At 37.5% G+C, this 17,275-nt stretch overlaps 1 protein-coding gene across 2 annotated transcripts; it reads left to right on the plus strand.

Annotated features, from left to right (window-relative positions):
* The first annotated feature begins 3,348 nt into the window (after nt 1-3,348).
* Nucleotides 3,349-9,401, plus strand: LOC122291682 (disease resistance protein RUN1-like). Of its 2 annotated transcripts, XM_043099547.1 has the most exons (7): nt 3,349-3,726; nt 4,615-5,104; nt 5,486-6,590; nt 6,820-7,116; nt 7,231-8,001; nt 8,091-8,544; nt 8,623-9,401. In XM_043099547.1, the coding sequence occupies exons 1-7, from the start codon at nt 3,606-3,608 to the stop codon at nt 8,865-8,867; spliced, it is 3,483 nt and encodes a 1,160-aa protein (XP_042955481.1). In that variant the 5' UTR covers nt 3,349-3,605; the 3' UTR covers nt 8,868-9,401. The 2 variants fall into 2 exon arrangements, with proteins under 2 accessions (XP_042955481.1, XP_042955482.1); XM_043099548.1 differs by lacking the exon at nt 8,091-8,544 and having other exon boundaries at nt 3,355-3,726; nt 8,623-8,817.
* The last annotated feature ends 7,874 nt before the right edge of the window (nt 9,402-17,275 follow it).

The raw sequence follows: 17,275 nt of genomic DNA on the forward strand, positions 1-17,275 counted from the left end.
CCAAATAGTTTGTCAACACTATTTGATCATCGCAATTGAACTCCAACTGGCATAGATCTAGCCCAAAATGATCTGCAACTCGTGGACAGTTCAGATCGAATGTACCGATGGCGAATCTCAACATTCTAACCATACGGATGAGTCTGTAATGATCCAAACAGTTATAAACCACTATTTGATCGTTGAAATCGGACTCCGAATGGCTTAGATCTAGCCCAAAATCGATCTGCAACTTTTGAACGGTTCAGGCCTTCTGCTACAGTAGCGCGTGTCTGAGCGTGGGGGCGCGTGGGAGAGTGTATCCCACGTGTCTTCTTCCTCCAGACGCGAGTGGGGGCGCGTGTCTCCCACTCGTCTTCTTGCTCTAACGCGATTTAGGCGCGTCTGTGCACTCTCCAACTTCTAGGGGCGTGTACGGGGCTCCTTCAGCATCTGTTTTTTATGCCGTTTACGGCAACGAATTCGTCTTGATGCGAGGAACATCACTGTGTGGTTAAAAGTTGATTTCGATCAACTTGATTTTTCTGGACAGTATGAAACCAAAGCTCTGATACCAATTTTTGCGCCTCCGGCCTGTCCAAAAATCACACAAGACGATAGAGAGACAATATTTAAGTGGTTCGGCAACTTGCCTACGTCCACTGAAGCGGAAAATTAATATTTTCAATATGTTTGTACATAAACAACTCTCTATCTCTCTCAAATGGCCTTTATTCTGGGTTGGCCTTTATTCTGGGTTTCTCCAGAACCTATTTTCGCCTTTAACCCTGCCTTGATCTCTCACTGCAGTGAAGATGATTTACACCATTACAAATGATCTCCTTTTATAGGAGAAGGCCACCTAACATAGCCACCATAGTTGACTATCAAGAAATTTTTAGCAGCTTTTTTTGACTGTTGAGGAATTGCTGTAACTTTTTAAGACTAATGAGAAGCTTCTTTCAAAAAAGAAAAAAAAAAAAAAGAAGTTTTTAACAACTACGTACTGATCCATCCATTGAAATTCCAAACCTGTAGTGTCAATGGTGAAAAGTCAACTACGAACGACTACAGATTCCACATAATATATTCATAATTGGCGGGCTTTTAAATATCAGATAAGAATAGAAAAGTAAAACGCATTGAATTATTATTTTCTTGCTTTTTGACTTCATGTATTCTCTGAGAATTAAAAGCCCGGCCCCTGGCCTCTTAAGTAAATATTATAGCTAGATATTTCTTAATATGTATATAATCAGATCATCCAGAACGAGGGAAAGAGGATCTTTAATTTCCATCGTTCAACTTCAACCACCGAAAAATTAGGAGTCGTACGCGTACTGAATTAAACGGTTAAGAATTGACCCATGTGGAAAAAAACGTATGGTTTGGTAAATGAGAATTTTGAGATGAAAATTTTTAGTTTTAAGATGAAATATTTTAATATTATTATTATTTTAAAATTTGAAAAAGTTGAGAAAAAGTTGAATTATTTATTACATTTTGTACAGAAATTTAGAAAAATTATAATAATGAGATGAAAATTTTAAGTTTGAGATAAGAATTTTCTTAAGCCAAACCGAACCCGAAGAATATATGCTTTGAAATGCTTCTTGAGAAAACAGGAGTGCTGATCTACCCTTTTACGTGATCTTTTGATAAATAAAAAAGGATTAAATACATTTTTAATCAAATATTTTTATTCTGTTAGGGATCGAAAGTAGTGGAGTAGGCAAGTGTTGTATAATCCTTTTAAAAAAGAATGAAGTCTATTATTAAATAATTAATTTTTTCATATGGATCTCGTATTTATTTATTTTTTTAAATGAATTACACGACGCTTACGTACTTTATAATTATAAATATCATTTCTAAAAAAAAATATCTGTATATATTGCTTTGAAATGTCTTCAAAGAATCAAAACTGGTGGCCGAAAGGAGCATTATATATCTGATCAAGGTTATCGTTGTCACATATGAGAAAAAAAGGCAGTACCTGCATTTTCATTTTGTTTTCATGATTTTGATCGAGTTTATATATATGGTTTGTTCCATATTTTTTTAAATGTGATTAATCCATTAATTCTCCACTTGTTAAGAATGTGTTTCATACCAATAACAACAAGGATAAAATGCAACGAAATGAGAGGGCGCAATGGGATGCCCAGTGGAAACTTTGATGCCTAAGTTAGAGAAAAGTGGTTTTAACATAAATATATGAATGAATGTATCAAATGCGTTGCCTATAAGTATTATTTATTGGAGCGTGATCATGGTGATAACGACTAATCTCCAAAAATTATCTTGAAGACCTTTCATATTAAGTTGAGTGATCACCTCTCTGATCAGTCGGAAATATTATCTAGTCTCATTATCTACAACATATATAAATAGACCAACCCTTAGGCTCGTAGTTTAGTCCCTGACGCCTCAGATTTAGGCCCTTTAGTATGTGAGCTTACTTCTTTGAGGTCCTAAATATCCCTTAACTCCACCACTGATAATTGGATTTTATAGATTATTTATCTTTGATATTAATGTTCCAAATTCCAATCAAGCAATAAAGTAAGGTGCTGTTTGGATAATGAGATAAGATAAAATGATTTTAGATAAAAGTTAAAAATTGAAAAAAATATTATTAGAATATTATTTTTTAATATTATTATTTTTTTAAAATTTAAAAAAATTAAATTATTTATTATATTTTATATAAAAATTTTAAAATATTATAATAATTAGATGAGATAAGATAAAAAAATTTCATAATCTGACTTAAGTATTTCAACGTTTATTGATTTAGAGTACTGCAGAGTCTGGTTGTCGTATCGTAAGTGAGAACGATTTTAGGACGTTGAAAAAGAAAAAACAAGTTGGTAACTGGTGTGACTCGATTTATTTGTATATTATTGCATTTGCCGTACGTACGTATGCGTGCAGTTTAATTCAAACTTTGAACGATGACCTTGATGAGCAGTCGGACGTATATTTTACGCTGATAATTTGAACTGGTCTTGAGGTTCATTTTAATTTCTTCTTTGATCGTGATATGAATCACTGTCAAGTACTTCCATATTATTTTTAATTTGCGGGCTTTTAAAGATCAGATTTGTATATAAAACTAAAACGTGTTTATTTATTTTTCTTGCTTTTTGACTCGTACTCTTTGAGAATTAAAAGCCTCCTGGCCTCTTTTAAGTTAATATTATAGATATTTCTTAATTTCTATATAATCATGATTATATAGAACAAGGGAAAGAGGATATTTTCCGTCGTCGAACCACCCGAACATTAGGAGTCGTGCTGAATTAAACGGTTAATTAAGAATTGATCTCCGTAGAAAAAAACTACAACTTACGAAGAATATATGCTTCGGAACGGGTCCTTAGACTCTGGAGAAAACAGGAGTGCTGATCTACCACTTTAGCCCTAGCCCACACACACACACACACGTGTATATATATATATGTCTATCTGTGTGTGTATGTGTATTGGTTCAAACCCAGAAACTGAGCCTTTATTCGATCTACATATTTTCTCTTTGATTGCCAAAATTACGACGATTTCTGGCCCTTGCTAATCCCAACATCTCTTTCTTTAATTTCTGCCACTGATCTAACTACCCAACCATGGAGGGCCAAACCGCCCCAACGAGAGGAAGCAGCTTGAAGCGTAAGCTGGATCCAGGATTCCAAAACCAAAACAACCATCAAAAGGTTCTCGTTATCGGAGACCATATGAGCAAAGATGGTACCATTTTCCCTCCTCTCTCTAGCACATGATCACAATAGATACGATGTTGCGTCTATTACTACTTTTATTTTCGTGATTTATGGACTTCATGTTAGGTTTGAGAATCATAAGCTTTCTTTAATTCATGTTCTTCATCTAATAATCCGATTTTACAGATAATTTATCTTTGGGCAATTTATGTGCGATTTCTATGAGTGTCGTGAATGATATACTTAATTACAACTAGTTTATAACTCGCTTTGTAATTAATTAATGTAATTGTACAACTTCATTAAAAATAATTCAAATATTATATAATGGTTTTATAATTAATCAATATTGTGATTGTACAACTTCGTTTTATAGTCGTGACTTTATTATTCCCTATAAATAGTAGACATGCTAGTTATTAACTAGTTGAGACATATACATGTACACACTTCATTAATTATAGTGATCACGTTATGAAGAAAAATTATACTCATCATCTTCATACCATATACCACACAAAATTTTATTTGTTTATTTATTCTCTTAACAAATGTGTGATGTATGGCTAACGACGTATGGCCTGATGGCATAACAACCAAGTCTCCAAAGTGGAGGTCTTGAATTCAACCCCCTCCTCTAATGTATCATAAAAAAAGATGTGATATATGGATGATGAATAGAAAAACTCAACTAGTTTAAGAATAATAAAACAAAATAAAAAAATGTGTGTATAATGTGTGATATGTGAGAATAATAAATAGTGAAGCTCTTTTGAGTCTAACTCAAGCCCTTGTAAATATTATTGTGTCCATCCCATCACGTCTGTCATATTTTAGTGTGAAATTATAATTTGCTTCCAAGTATGTGTTTTTTCATCACTTCCCTATTTACTCAAAGGTTTATGTAATTTTTTAGTGCTATCATCTACCAAACCTTGTTCGAACCATTGGGATTACGAGGTTTTCCTAAGTTTTAGAGGTGCAGACACTCGTAAGAATTTTACCGATCACCTCTATTTTGCCTTGGTGCGAACTGGAATTCGGACATTTTGTGATGATTATGAGCTTCCAAGAGGGGAGAATATATCCAAGGAACTAATCAATGGGATCCATCGGTCAAGAATTTCCCTCGTAATTTTCTCCAAAGATTATGCCTCTTCTAGTTGGTGCCTCGATGAGCTTGTTCAGATCCTTCATTGTAAAAGAACCATGAACCACATTTTTATCCCAATATTTTATCATGTAAATCCCTCTGATATGCGAAAGCAATCTGGGACTTTTGCCGAAACATTTACTAGACTTGAAGAGAGATTTCAGGAAGATATGGAAAGGGTGCAACGATGGAGAGCAGCATTCACTGAAGCTGCGGATTGTTCTGGCTTCGACCTCCAGAGCGATGCGAATGGGTATATATTATTCTAAGCACCTGTGCTTTTTCATGTAGTTTTTTTAGATGTTGACTTTTATCCTTTAATTTTCTTTGAGATCTTAGATGAAAATAATTAACTTGACAAAATTTTTTAAGAAAACATTATTGCATGTTATTTAGGAGTACCTAACAATTAATTTCCATGCAAACTTATCTATGAAAACTTATTTGAATGGTATTCCTAATAAATTGGCTAGAACTTACTTTCTTGCCATGACATATCAATGTTTCAATTTTTTTTTTTTTTCTATTCCTAACAAATTGAGAAGATAACACTCATGATAATTTTTTTATTCTTCTTTCTCTCTTCTCATACTTATTTCACTGTTCTTTTTCCCATTTGAATTGATACGATCAGGTATGAAGCAAGTTTCATTGGGAAGATTGTTGAACAAGTTTTGTATAAATTGAACCCCATTCGCTTGAATGTTGTCAGGCACCCAGTAGGAATAGATTTTCATGTCGAGGAGCTGAAAAATTTATTACAACTAGGAACAAGTACTACTACTGAACTTCTCATCATGGGTATGTATGGGATGGGTGGAATTGGTAAGACAACCTTAGCTAAAGCTGTCTATAACCATATATGCGACGGTTTTGAAGGAAGTAGTTGTCTTTTAAATGTTAGAGAAGTTTCAGAACAATCCAATGGTCTAATTCAGTTACAAGAACAACTTCTTTTTGATATCTTGAAAGTGAAAATCTTGCTGATTGGTAATGTTGACAAAGGAATCAGTTTGATTAAACAAAGACTTCACCGAAAAAGAGTTCTTGTTGTTCTTGATGATGTGGATCGGCTCGATCAAATACATGCGTTAGCCAAAAATGGTGAATGGCTTTTTGGTCCTGGAAGTAGAGTCATTATAACAACTAGAGATGAACATTTGCTGGTTAAACTAGGAGTAAATTACTCCTACAAAGTTGAAAATATGAATCATTCGGATTCTCTTGAGCTTTTTAGTTGGCATGCCTTCAACATGCCCCATCCAGAAGAAAACTTTCGTGAGATTTCCATTGCTGCAGTGGATTATGTTGGCGGGCTTCCATTAGGACTAGAAGTTTTGGGTTCTGATCTGCGGGGAAGAAGCATTATTAAATGGAAAAGTACATTGGAAAAATTTAGAAAGAGTCCAAATGCCCAAATTCAAAAAATACTTGGAATAAGTTTCGAGTCACTAGACCATACTACAAGGGAGGTGTTTCTAGATATTGCATGTTTCTTTACGGGTGCCAACATAGAATACGTCCTGAAAATACTGGAGGAATGTGGATTTTTTCCAGATATTGCTATCAATATTCTTGTTCAAAGGTCTCTCGTGAAAATTGATTATCCCAATTTGAGGATGCATGATCTTATTGGAGATATGGGAAGGGAGATTGTTCGTCAAGAGTCACGTCATCCAGGAAAACGTAGTAGATTGTGGTCTCATGGAGACGTTTTGAAAGTACTAAAAAACTATACGGTAAGAGATATTTCCCCTATTATATCATATAAGAATATCCATGTAGTACAGAACCATGATATACGTGTTATGTAGATATGCATTGGAGTTTATCATTTTGCAAGCATGCATCATTTGACCCAATCAAGCATGCATCATTGGCCTAGTCCATTTCAAAGGTGTTATATTCTTTTGAAAAAAAAAATGATTAAATACATTCCTAATCAAACATTTTTTTTTTTTTTGTTAGGGATCGGAAGTACTGGAGGGTCTCAGCCTAAAGCCGCCCATACATGATCAAGACCAAGTCATATCTTTGGAATCTAAAGCATTTGCAAACATGAAGAATTTGAGATTGCTTCAAATCAAGGGTGTAAAAAATTTAAAACTCGAAGGATGCGTTGAGCATCTTTCCAAAGAGCTAAGATGGATTTGCTGGCATAGCTGTCCCCTGAGATTTCTTCCGCCAAGACTTCATCTTGAAAATCTTGTTGTGCTTGACATGCAGTATAGCAAAATCAAACAAGTCTGGAAGCTAGAGAATAATGTATGTAAAATCTTACCATGCCTAGCTTCTATGTCTTTTATTCAATAGTACTAGATGTTAAACACAAAACTCACAAGGTTTTTTTTACTCATTTTACTCATTTTGTTTTGGCAGATACTCAACAAATTGAAAGTTCTAAATCTCAGTTTTTGTGAAGATCTCACTAAATCACCAAACTTCTTACAAGTCCCAAATCTAGAGGAACTAATACTTGAAGGTTGCACAGGCTTAGTAGAGCTGCATGACTCAATTGGATATCTAAAAGGACTTGTTTTGCTGAATTTGAATGGATGCAATAGCCTTATGAGTCTTCCGGAAAGCATTTCTAACTTAAAATCTCTCAAAATTTTTCACATGGGTCGCTGCTTCAATATGTGGAACTTTGCAGATAGAACTACTATTAACGTACCAAATAGATCATGGAATCTCAGAAATTTCCTAAGGGCTTCCCTTCATGTTTTTAGGTCTTTGGTAAAAATAGGTCTTAGTAATAGCAATTTCTTGGAAGATGACTTTCCCATTAATTTTGGGGACTTATCTTCACTCCAAGATTTGGATTTATCTGTCAACAATTTTCGTGATCTCCCTCATAGCATCTGTCACCTTCCCAAATTAGCCCGTTTAAATTTAGCTGAGTCTAGATCCATTCGCTCAATTTCAACTCTCCCTGCAAATTTAAGGATCTTATTTGCATTTGGTTGCGAATCACTGGAAAGAATCTCAATTTCAGAGTCACGATTGGATGCACTTGTACTTGCGAACTGCTACAAACTAGTTGACATTCAAGGCTTTGAGAATTTGGGATTTACAATAGCGGTTAGCTTGGAAGGGTGCTTCAAACAAGAAGAAGATATTGATTTTGTGAAGAGTCTACTTGAGCTCCAGGTACTTTCTCTTTCTTTCTGGGTCTCTCTTTATCACTCACTCTCTTTTATTCTATGATCTGATCTAAACATTTCTGCAAATGGCAAAAGTGGAAGTGGCCGTCTATGATTGAGAGGCGTCAGATATACATGTATGGTGACGAGATTCCCAATTGGTTCAGTCATAAGAGAAAAGGGTCTTCCATATCCTTTCGTATACCTTTACTTTCAGATCAGGACGGAGTGATTAATGGATTAGTATTTGGAGTTGTTTGTACAAATAAGAATAGTCTGCACGCATGGTACGGTGAAATTAGCGTGGTATTCCATAATAAAACAAAAGGCCACAAACAAGTTATTGATCGAATATTCTATTACAAGATAGGGTCTGTGGATCATTTACTTTTGCTTCAGGTGGGAGTGGGTGGAGGTAGTAAAATCCCATATGGTCAGGAGATGACAAATGGGGAGGAAATCGAGGTGTCCTTCGAGTTCGAGTGTTCACAGGCGCTAGAGTACTTTGGAGTGAAGGAGTGTGGAGTTCATTTCCTGATTATTCAGCGTGGTAATTAATATTGTGTACTGGCTTACATGAGTATTGTGGCAAACTGTAAATAATTTGTTTATTGAAATTGTTTTGTAGAGGAGGAGGCCGGTTCGATGGTCATGTACAGTGAAAAGAAAAAGAAAATGATGGAAGACGATCTGATGCAGGACTCTCCTGTTACGAAGTTTACAAGACACAGACCTCATAATCGGCCGGTGGTCTGGGAATACGACGGGATCTTTGCTTTTGTGTCCTATATAGAACGAAACACAAGTACTCTTGCTCTTGTGTTAGACCCTCTAGAAAAGTTGCCCCGGGACAAGCCTCGACACACTCACTGACATGCCTAGTCGGGACCCATGGTGAGCCAGCAGCATGCCATGGCAAGCCCATGGACCAGGCCAGCCCATGGCCCATGCCATGGGCCATTTTCAGCACCGGCTAGCACCAGTCAGGCTGTGGGTCCCACATGGGCCCCACGACCAGAATTTTATCATCATTTTATTATTTTAATAAAATCATCTAGTATTTATATATTTCATTATTTCCTTATTTTAGTACAACTAGGAATTAATTCCTTAGGCTAGTGTTACTAGGAATTAATTCCTTTCTAGGATTTATTTCCTTGTTCAAGCACCATTAGGACTCTCCCCTTGTAAGCCTATATAAAGGCCACTTTAGTCCCATCTTTCATTATCTTTTGACAAATTTCCTTTGTGGTTGGCTTATTTGTTCTTGAGATCTCCTTCGGTGCTTGGCACTTGGGCTATTTGGGTGCAACCCGTGTGAATCCCAAATAGAGATTCAACACCTTGACGTTTGTAGACGGGTGTTGCTTCATCTATCAATTTATGAGCAAGTTTGTTTCTCTTTTCCATTATTGAGTTTCAATCTTGTTATTTACTTGTTATTTGCATTACTCTTTTTGCACTTAACATTATATCACACGCCCCATATCATCCCAACACACTAGATCTACTTTGCCATCTAGCTTTGTTGGATTATTCCCTTCATATTTCCTTCACTTCCATATCATTTCATTACCATATTATCATCCATATACCTTTCATAATCCTGGATCTAAACCCCTTTCATCATAAAGCCCTAGATCTACAATAGATCTAGTGCTTCCATATTCCCTACCATAAACCTTAGCCTCCATAAGGATTTCCTATATTTTAGGAAACCTTAAACCCTAGCCCCACTTCCATAATTACCATAATACCACCCAAGAGGCACCTACCATAGCCTAATCACACCATTCGGCCATCATCATACCATACCATACCATCATCATCCCATACACCATACCATCCCACCAAGATCCGATTCACATACCACAAACACCCATCATCCATATTTACCAAATCTCATCACTCAAGTCTAGACTCAAGTAAGAAGGCGAGCAAGAATGATAGGCTCATCGGTCATAGTTGGGTGAAGCGGATCTAGAGAACCATAGTGTTTAGGGACTAGACCGAGGTCCCTAACATTAATTGGTGCTTTCAGTGAGAGACTTGCCTATTTGATTAAGGCTTTCCTCTTTTCATTGATAGTCTTGCCTATTTCATTGTGAGCATTACTTTGCTCGGAGATCAAGAGAAGTCCTTACCATGCAAGAGGGTGCAACGGGGCCCGAGAGGCCAAGTGGTTCCCATAGGGACCAAATTGAAGCACTAGAAGGACAAAGTACACGGATCCATAGCGTCCTTGATGAGGTCATGACTGTTTTGGCCGAATTAAGGATGGCCATGAATGTGAGCAACCGGAACAATGAAGAGAATAGAAGGGCCATTGAAAGTTTGAAGAGAGAAAGGCATGAAGACATAGAAAGAATTGAAAGGAGACTAGCCGAAGGGCGTGGCCAAGGGCCACCACCTCAGCCCAATGAACCAAGGCACGATGCCTTTGTTGATGGGGTTGAGACAAGTGTTACCGAGTCCATGCAAGAGCCACAAATAGGTGAGTTTCGAAGAAGTAGTCGTGTTGAGAATGACCATGTGGCGGTTGAGAGGTGGATCATGAATCCACTACATCACACTAGATCCCCTAGTGTGAGAGAAGAACCACAAGATGTGAGATTTCAAGAGCCACAAAGAGAAGAAGAGCATGAGTCCGCATATGCTCATGAGAGGGAGAGGCCTTACGACTGTGGAGATCACCAAGAGAGAAGACGTCATCACCATAATAGAGATGGAGGACATTATGGGCAACGATATAATAATGAGTACCATGATGATAGAAGAGGAAACTGGCCTTATGACCGGGGACCCAAGAGACCAAAGGTGGACTTTCCTAAGTTCAATGGTGGGGATCCTTATGAATGGCTTGACAAAGTCGATCACTACTTTCACACTTATGAAGTACCAAGGAGAGAAAGAGTGTCAACGGCATGTTTTTACTTGGAAGGAAAAGCAAGCAAGTGGTGGAGGTGGATCCGGGACCAATATGAAAAGGAGAGGAGAAGATTGGGTTGGACGGCTTTTGAGAAAGAGTTCCTCATGCAATTTGGGCCATCTCCTACCATTAACCACCATGGTCAACTTGCCAAGTTGAGGCAAGAAGGTAAAGTGCATAGTTACATTGAAGAGTTTAGGCAACTACAAACTCTTGTGAGAGGGTGGTTCGAGGAGGCCCTTGTGGGCACATTTGTGGATGGGTTGAAACCTTGGATAGCCAAGGAAGTTAAGTTGAAGCAACCCTCTAAGATTCAAGAAGCTATGAGGATGGCGGAGATCCTAGAAGAGAGCACTAATATGGAGAAACGTCAATCTAAGGAAATGGGGAGTAAGGTTACTACACCCTTGCAAACCAATGTTCCTTGGAAAGGCAATGAGAAAATAGGGAATGCTTCTAAATCTAAGCCACTTGAAGTGAAGAAACTTTCAAGAGAAGAGGTCCAAGATAAAATAAAGAAGGGCCTTTGTTTTAAGTGTAGAGAAAAATGGGACATAGGGCACAAATGTAGATCGGGGCAAGTATACATGTTGGTTGATGAGAGAAGTGAGGAAGAGGATGATGGTTATTTTGTGGAATCCTCTAGCCAAGAGAACAACCAAGAGGAGACCAAAGTGAACAAAAATTATGAGGAGGCCGAGTTGTCCCTTAATACCTTGATAGGGATCCAAAAACATACCTCCATGAGGGTAATGGCATGGATAGGAACAATAGAAGTCCCTTTGTTGGTAGATAGTGGCTCCACACACAACTTCATCAACGCCACCCTTGTTGCCAAGGTTGGGTTGAAACTGATTGCTATAGAGCCATTTGAGGTAAAGATGGCTAGTGGGGACAAGATGAAATGTGAAGGGCTAGTGAAAGAAGTAAAAATGAATGTGCAAGGAGTGAGAGTAGTGGCAGATTTACACATACTTCCTTTGGTGGAGCTTGATGTTGTATTGGGCAATCCATGGCTCAAGAGTCTTGGAAGGGTAGTGCTTGACTACAACAAAAGGACTATGGAATTCAAGTTAGGGTCCAAGAAGAATGTATGGGTAACTTTAGCATCCAATGAGGCCAAGTCAGGTGAGGCATCAATGTTAGAAAAATTGGGCAAAGGAGGGGCACATTGTTTTGCCATGGAGATGGCTAAGGAAGAGAATGAGGAGAGGGCATGGGCATTTTCAAATTTTATCCTTGAGGGCAAGGATGTGCTTGAAGGGAGGGAGAATGTTAGACCCTCTAGAAAAGTTATCCCGGGACAAGCCTCGACACACTCATTGACATGCCTAGTCGAGCCCCATGGTGAGCCAGCAGCATGCCATGGCAAGCCCACGGACCAGGCCAGCCCATAGCCCATGCCATGGGCCATTTTCAGCACCGGCTAGCACCAGTCTTATCAGCATTTTATTATTTTAATAAAATTATCTAATATTTATATATTTCATTATTTCCTTATTTTAGTACAACTAGGAATTAATTCCTTAGGCTAGTGTTACTAGGAATTAATTCCTTTCTAGGATTTATTTCCTTGTTCAAGCACCATTAGGACTCTCCCCTTGTAAGCCTATATAAAGGCCACCTTAGTCCCATCTTTCATTATCTTTTGACAAATTCCCTTTGTGGTTAGCTTATTTGTTCTTGAGATCTCCTTCGGTGCTTGGCACTTGGGCTATTTGGGTGCAACCCGTGTGAATCCCAAATAGAGATTCAACACCTTGACGTTTGTGGACGGGTGTTGCTTCATCTATCAATTTATGAGCAAGTTTGTTTCTCTTTTCCATTATTGAGTTTCAATCTTGTTATTTACTTGTTATTTGCATTACTCTTTTTGCACTTAACATTATATCACACGCCCCATATCATCCCAACACACTAGATCTACTTTGCCATCTAGCTTTGTTGGATTATTCCCTTCATATTTCCTTCACTTCCATATCATTCCATCACCATATTATCATCCATATACCTTTCATAATCCTAGATCTAAACCCCTTTCATCATAAAGCCCTAGATCTACAATAGATCTAGTGCCTCCATATTCCCTACCATAAACCCTAGCCTCCATAAGGATTTATTATATTTTAGGAAACCTTAAACCCTAGCCCCACTTCCATAATTACCATAATACCACCCAAGAGGCGCCTACCATAGCCTAATCACACCATTCGGCCATCATCATACCATACCATACCATCATCATCCCATACACCATACCATCCCACCAAGATCCGATTCACATACCACAAACACCCATCATCCATATTCACCAAATCTCATCACTCAAGTCTAGACTCAAGTAAGAAGGCGAGCAAGAAGGATAGGCTCATCGGTCATAGTTGGGTGAAGCGGATCTAGAGAACCATAGTGTTTAGGGACTAGACCGAGGTCCCTAACATCTTGTCCACTCTCGTGGGTAATTATATAAGTAAATAGTGATTGGATTGGACTTTATTGGGCCGGCTGTTACTCTATGACAAAAAGCTAATTTTAAGGCGATTACGCTCGTGGTCTTGAGAATGTAACTAAAATTAGTATTTGGAGTTGTTTGTAGAAATAAGAAAAGTATATGTCCTATAGTAAATAGTTAGATATCATGTTTTAAAATAAAAATAATATTAAAAAATTAGATTCAAACAATTTTTAAACTTTGTAGTATTTTTATTTAACATTTTGTCTCTCATTTTTCAAAATATAATAAAATATTTTAATTCAAATTATTTCACCTACTATTTATAGAATTTTAAGATACTTCATGTGTCAAAACGAGCTTTTACTATTTGCTTAAAAGCATTTCAAAGGCCTTTTACTATAGGTGAGAAGCGACATATTCAATACAAGTTTAGGACATTTAAGTCTCTGATAAATCATTTTAAAATGTGTGAAATTTTTCTCAAATTGCTCTAGCTTTTTGTTCAAGAAATTTGCGCAAAACTTACATGTAGAAGAAATTGACAGCAATGTTCCTAAAATCACAAGAAGTCAACTACAGTCTACATATACTAAGGAAACAGAGGAGGATATCACGCAATATAATCCTCCACACCGATAGATCAGTTGTTGTGTTTATTTGTACATGTTTAACTTGCTGCAAACTATTTTAGAATTGTTACATAATTTTAGCTTTCCTTGTATAAGTACACCAAGGCTACTCTGATATTACTGGATTTTATTGATTACTTATCTTCGATATTAATGTTCAAACCAATGAAAAAAAAAAAAAAACAATTTTTTGATTACACAGTTCAGATGAGAAGAAATTATGAGAAGAGATGAGGAATTTGGAAAATTGTTTCAACGTTTATTGCTTCAGAGTTAATCAGAGTCTGGTTGTAGTACTCATGTTAATGAGAATGATTTCTATGACGTTGAAAAAGAGAAAACAAGTTGGTGACTGGTGTGACTGCATTTATGCGTGCATGCCAATCAAGCAACAAAGCAAGTGTTTCAATGTTTAGTTTTCCAGGACGTTGAAGAAGAAAAAACAAGTTGGTGACTGGTGTGAGTACTGCATTTATGCGTATCAAGTCATACATGCAGTTTTAAACTTTGAACGATCTTGAGCAATCGTATATTTTACGCTGAGGATTATAATTTGAACGGGTCTTGAGGTTCATTTTAATTTCTTCTTTTGTTAATTTCTTCTTCGATCAGGATATGAATCCACTGTCAAGTCAAGTACTGCCAAGTTTTCAACAACTACGCACTCAAAAAAAAAAAAAGAAAAAAAAAGAAGAAGTTTTTAACAACTACGTACTGATCCATCCATTGAAATTCCAAACCTGTAGTGTCAATGGTGAAAAGTTAACTACGAACGACTACAGATTCCATATAATATATTCATAATTGGCGGGCTTTTAAATATAATAGAAAAGTAAAACGCATTGAATTATTATTTTCTTGCTTTTTGACTTCATGTATTCTCTGAGAATTGAAAGCCCGGCCCCTGGCCTCTTAAGTAAATATTATAGCTAGATATTTCTTAATTTGTATATAATCAGATCATCCAGAACGAGGGAAAGAGGATCTTTAATTTCCATCGTTCAACTTCAACCACCGAAAAATTAGGAGTCGTACGCGTACTGAATTAAACAGTTAAGAATTGACCTTTGTGGGGACAACTTACGAAGAATATATGCTTTGAAACGCCTCTTGAGAAAACAGGAGTGCTGATCTACCCTTTTACGTGATCTGTTGATAAATAAAAAAGGATTAAATAGATTCCTAATCGAATATTTTTATTCTGTTAGGGATCGGAAGTAGTGGAGGGTCTTAGCCTAAATCCGCCAATAAATGATGAAGACCAAGTCATATCTTTGAAATCCGAAGCATTTGCAAACATGAAGAATTTCAGATTGCTTCAAATCAACGGTGTAAAAAGTTTAAAACTCAAAGGATGTGTTAAGCAAGAGCTAAGATATCTTCCACCATTGATGGTGTTAAGGACATGTCCCACCACCTCAAACGTAACCGTTCACTTGCAAGATGCAAGAGAATGTCGGCGTGATACGCTTGCAAACACTTCGATACTTAAGTCAGTAAAGAATCTCACCCAAGTAGTCAAGAATTCAGATTGAGATTGTCTTTGAAATTACCTGATATATATAGAGGCTTTAGACTGAATTAGATCAGCACTACAGTTAGATTACACTCACGTGATGTCTATCTCACATGATGCTTATCAACTTGGATTGTCCCTGAGTAACCGGAATGGCCATGTACGTGCATGGAATTCTTATCCTTCCATGCAGGGTGATGGATAGAACCCTATTGGGCCTAGGATCTCTAGCTTAGGCTGTGTGATAGAGAGCCTTCTCGATTGGGCTGAAAGCACTAAATGGGTCCTCCGACTACCCCGCTAATTCTCTTCGAGGCGTGGGGAGTTTCTTTCTATTGTGAAACGTTATTGGTTTTTCCCCTGTAATTTTGATTTTGTGTAGACCAGGTTTTTATGTGCAAAGTCTGTCACTATGACGCCCCCGACTCTCACGTATAGAAATGCGAGAATCGTGACGTTGGGATGATAATAACACGGGTCATGCACCCCAACGATAAGTGCTTAAAGTATGTGCAACATGCAAATAGATACAATATAATTACAATGGTTAAAGAAAGAAATTAGCCAAGTGCCAGAATTTTAAATACAAGACTACCAAAATAAAAGTATTATAGAAAATTATAAAGTTATCCAGCGAAAGTAAAGTAAAAACCAATATTTACATATCCCATGATCCAAAGTGACCACATGTCACTCCTCCAGTGGAGCCAAAACTTCAGGCTCAACGTGCTCATTTGCATCAAAATTTATGATTCTATAAAACAGAATCGTAGGGTATTGAATACCACGTGAAATTATGAATCTCAGTAGGCAACCAACAAAACAACCAAGAGATAAGAATTCATTCATGCAACTAACATGTATGCATGCACTAGATGAAACATGTATGAGACCCAAAACCATCAATTCTCCAAAAATGATTATTTTTCCAACGCACGCCAAAAATCCCATTTGACTCAAAACACGCCATCAAATACCATCCACCATTTTTTCAAAAAAATGACCCAAACATGAACCACCATTTTTACAGAAAATGACCCAACATATCTATTTATCAAATCATTGTAGGCAGGAATCACAGGCAGGACTACCACTATCTCTATAGCTTCCACTATAGGCGGGAATCGCAAGCAGGATTACCACCATCCCTACCACATGCTAAAGGTGGCGGCACAACAATGTAACAGTGTATTTCGAATTATGGCCGTGGGTCTCTAAATGCCAAATTTTGAATGGGAACAAACTAAAACTTGGGTTGGCAATTGAATGGCTTAGAGATGTTGGTGAAGATAGTGGTGGTGGTGGATGACCGTGGGTGGCGGTTGGAGGCCAAAAATTCAAATAAAAAATGTAGATGGAGGGGCTTCAAGAGTGGCAGATCAAGGCTGATGATGGATGTGTTAGGTAGCTGGGAGGTCGTCAATAAGGTGGTGAAAAAATGGTGGCCAATGGTGGCACCATGGCGGCGCGGGAGGGGCTGAGAACGGAGGGGTGGTGGTTGCCGGCAGGTGGGGAAGAGGATGGAATGGGCAATGATGACCACGACGGTGCACAGCGGTGCGCTAGGAGGAGAGAAAAAAACGAGCTGGGGAGGGGAAGGGGAGGTAGCGCGTGGGATGGGGAGCAGGGGAAATAAGAAGGAGAAAAAAGAAAGAATGAAAAAAGAGAAAAAGAGAAAAGAAAAAGAGGAGAAAAAGAAAAAGGGAAAAAGAAAAATGAAGGGAAAGAAATGAGGTCCAGTTCTTTCAACTT

The sequence above is a fragment of the Carya illinoinensis genome, chromosome 13 (assembly GCF_018687715.1).
Source record: "Carya illinoinensis cultivar Pawnee chromosome 13, C.illinoinensisPawnee_v1, whole genome shotgun sequence".
Lineage (NCBI taxonomy): Eukaryota > Viridiplantae > Streptophyta > Magnoliopsida > Fagales > Juglandaceae > Carya > Carya illinoinensis.

What these genes read in the sequence shown, in the direction of transcription:
- LOC122291682 (XM_043099547.1), top strand. Translation starts at nt 3,606, where the DNA reads ATGGAGGGCCAAACCGCCCCAACGAGAGGAAGCAGCTTGAAGCGTAAG. An exon ending in AAGTACTAAAAAACTATACG is followed by an intron (nt 6,591 to 6,819) that starts GTAAGAGATATT and finishes TTTTTTTGTTAG; the next exon opens with GGATCGGAAGTACTGGAGGG. An exon ending in AGAGTCTACTTGAGCTCCAG is followed by an intron (nt 8,002 to 8,090) that starts GTACTTTCTCTT and finishes AAATGGCAAAAG; the next exon opens with TGGAAGTGGCCGTCTATGAT.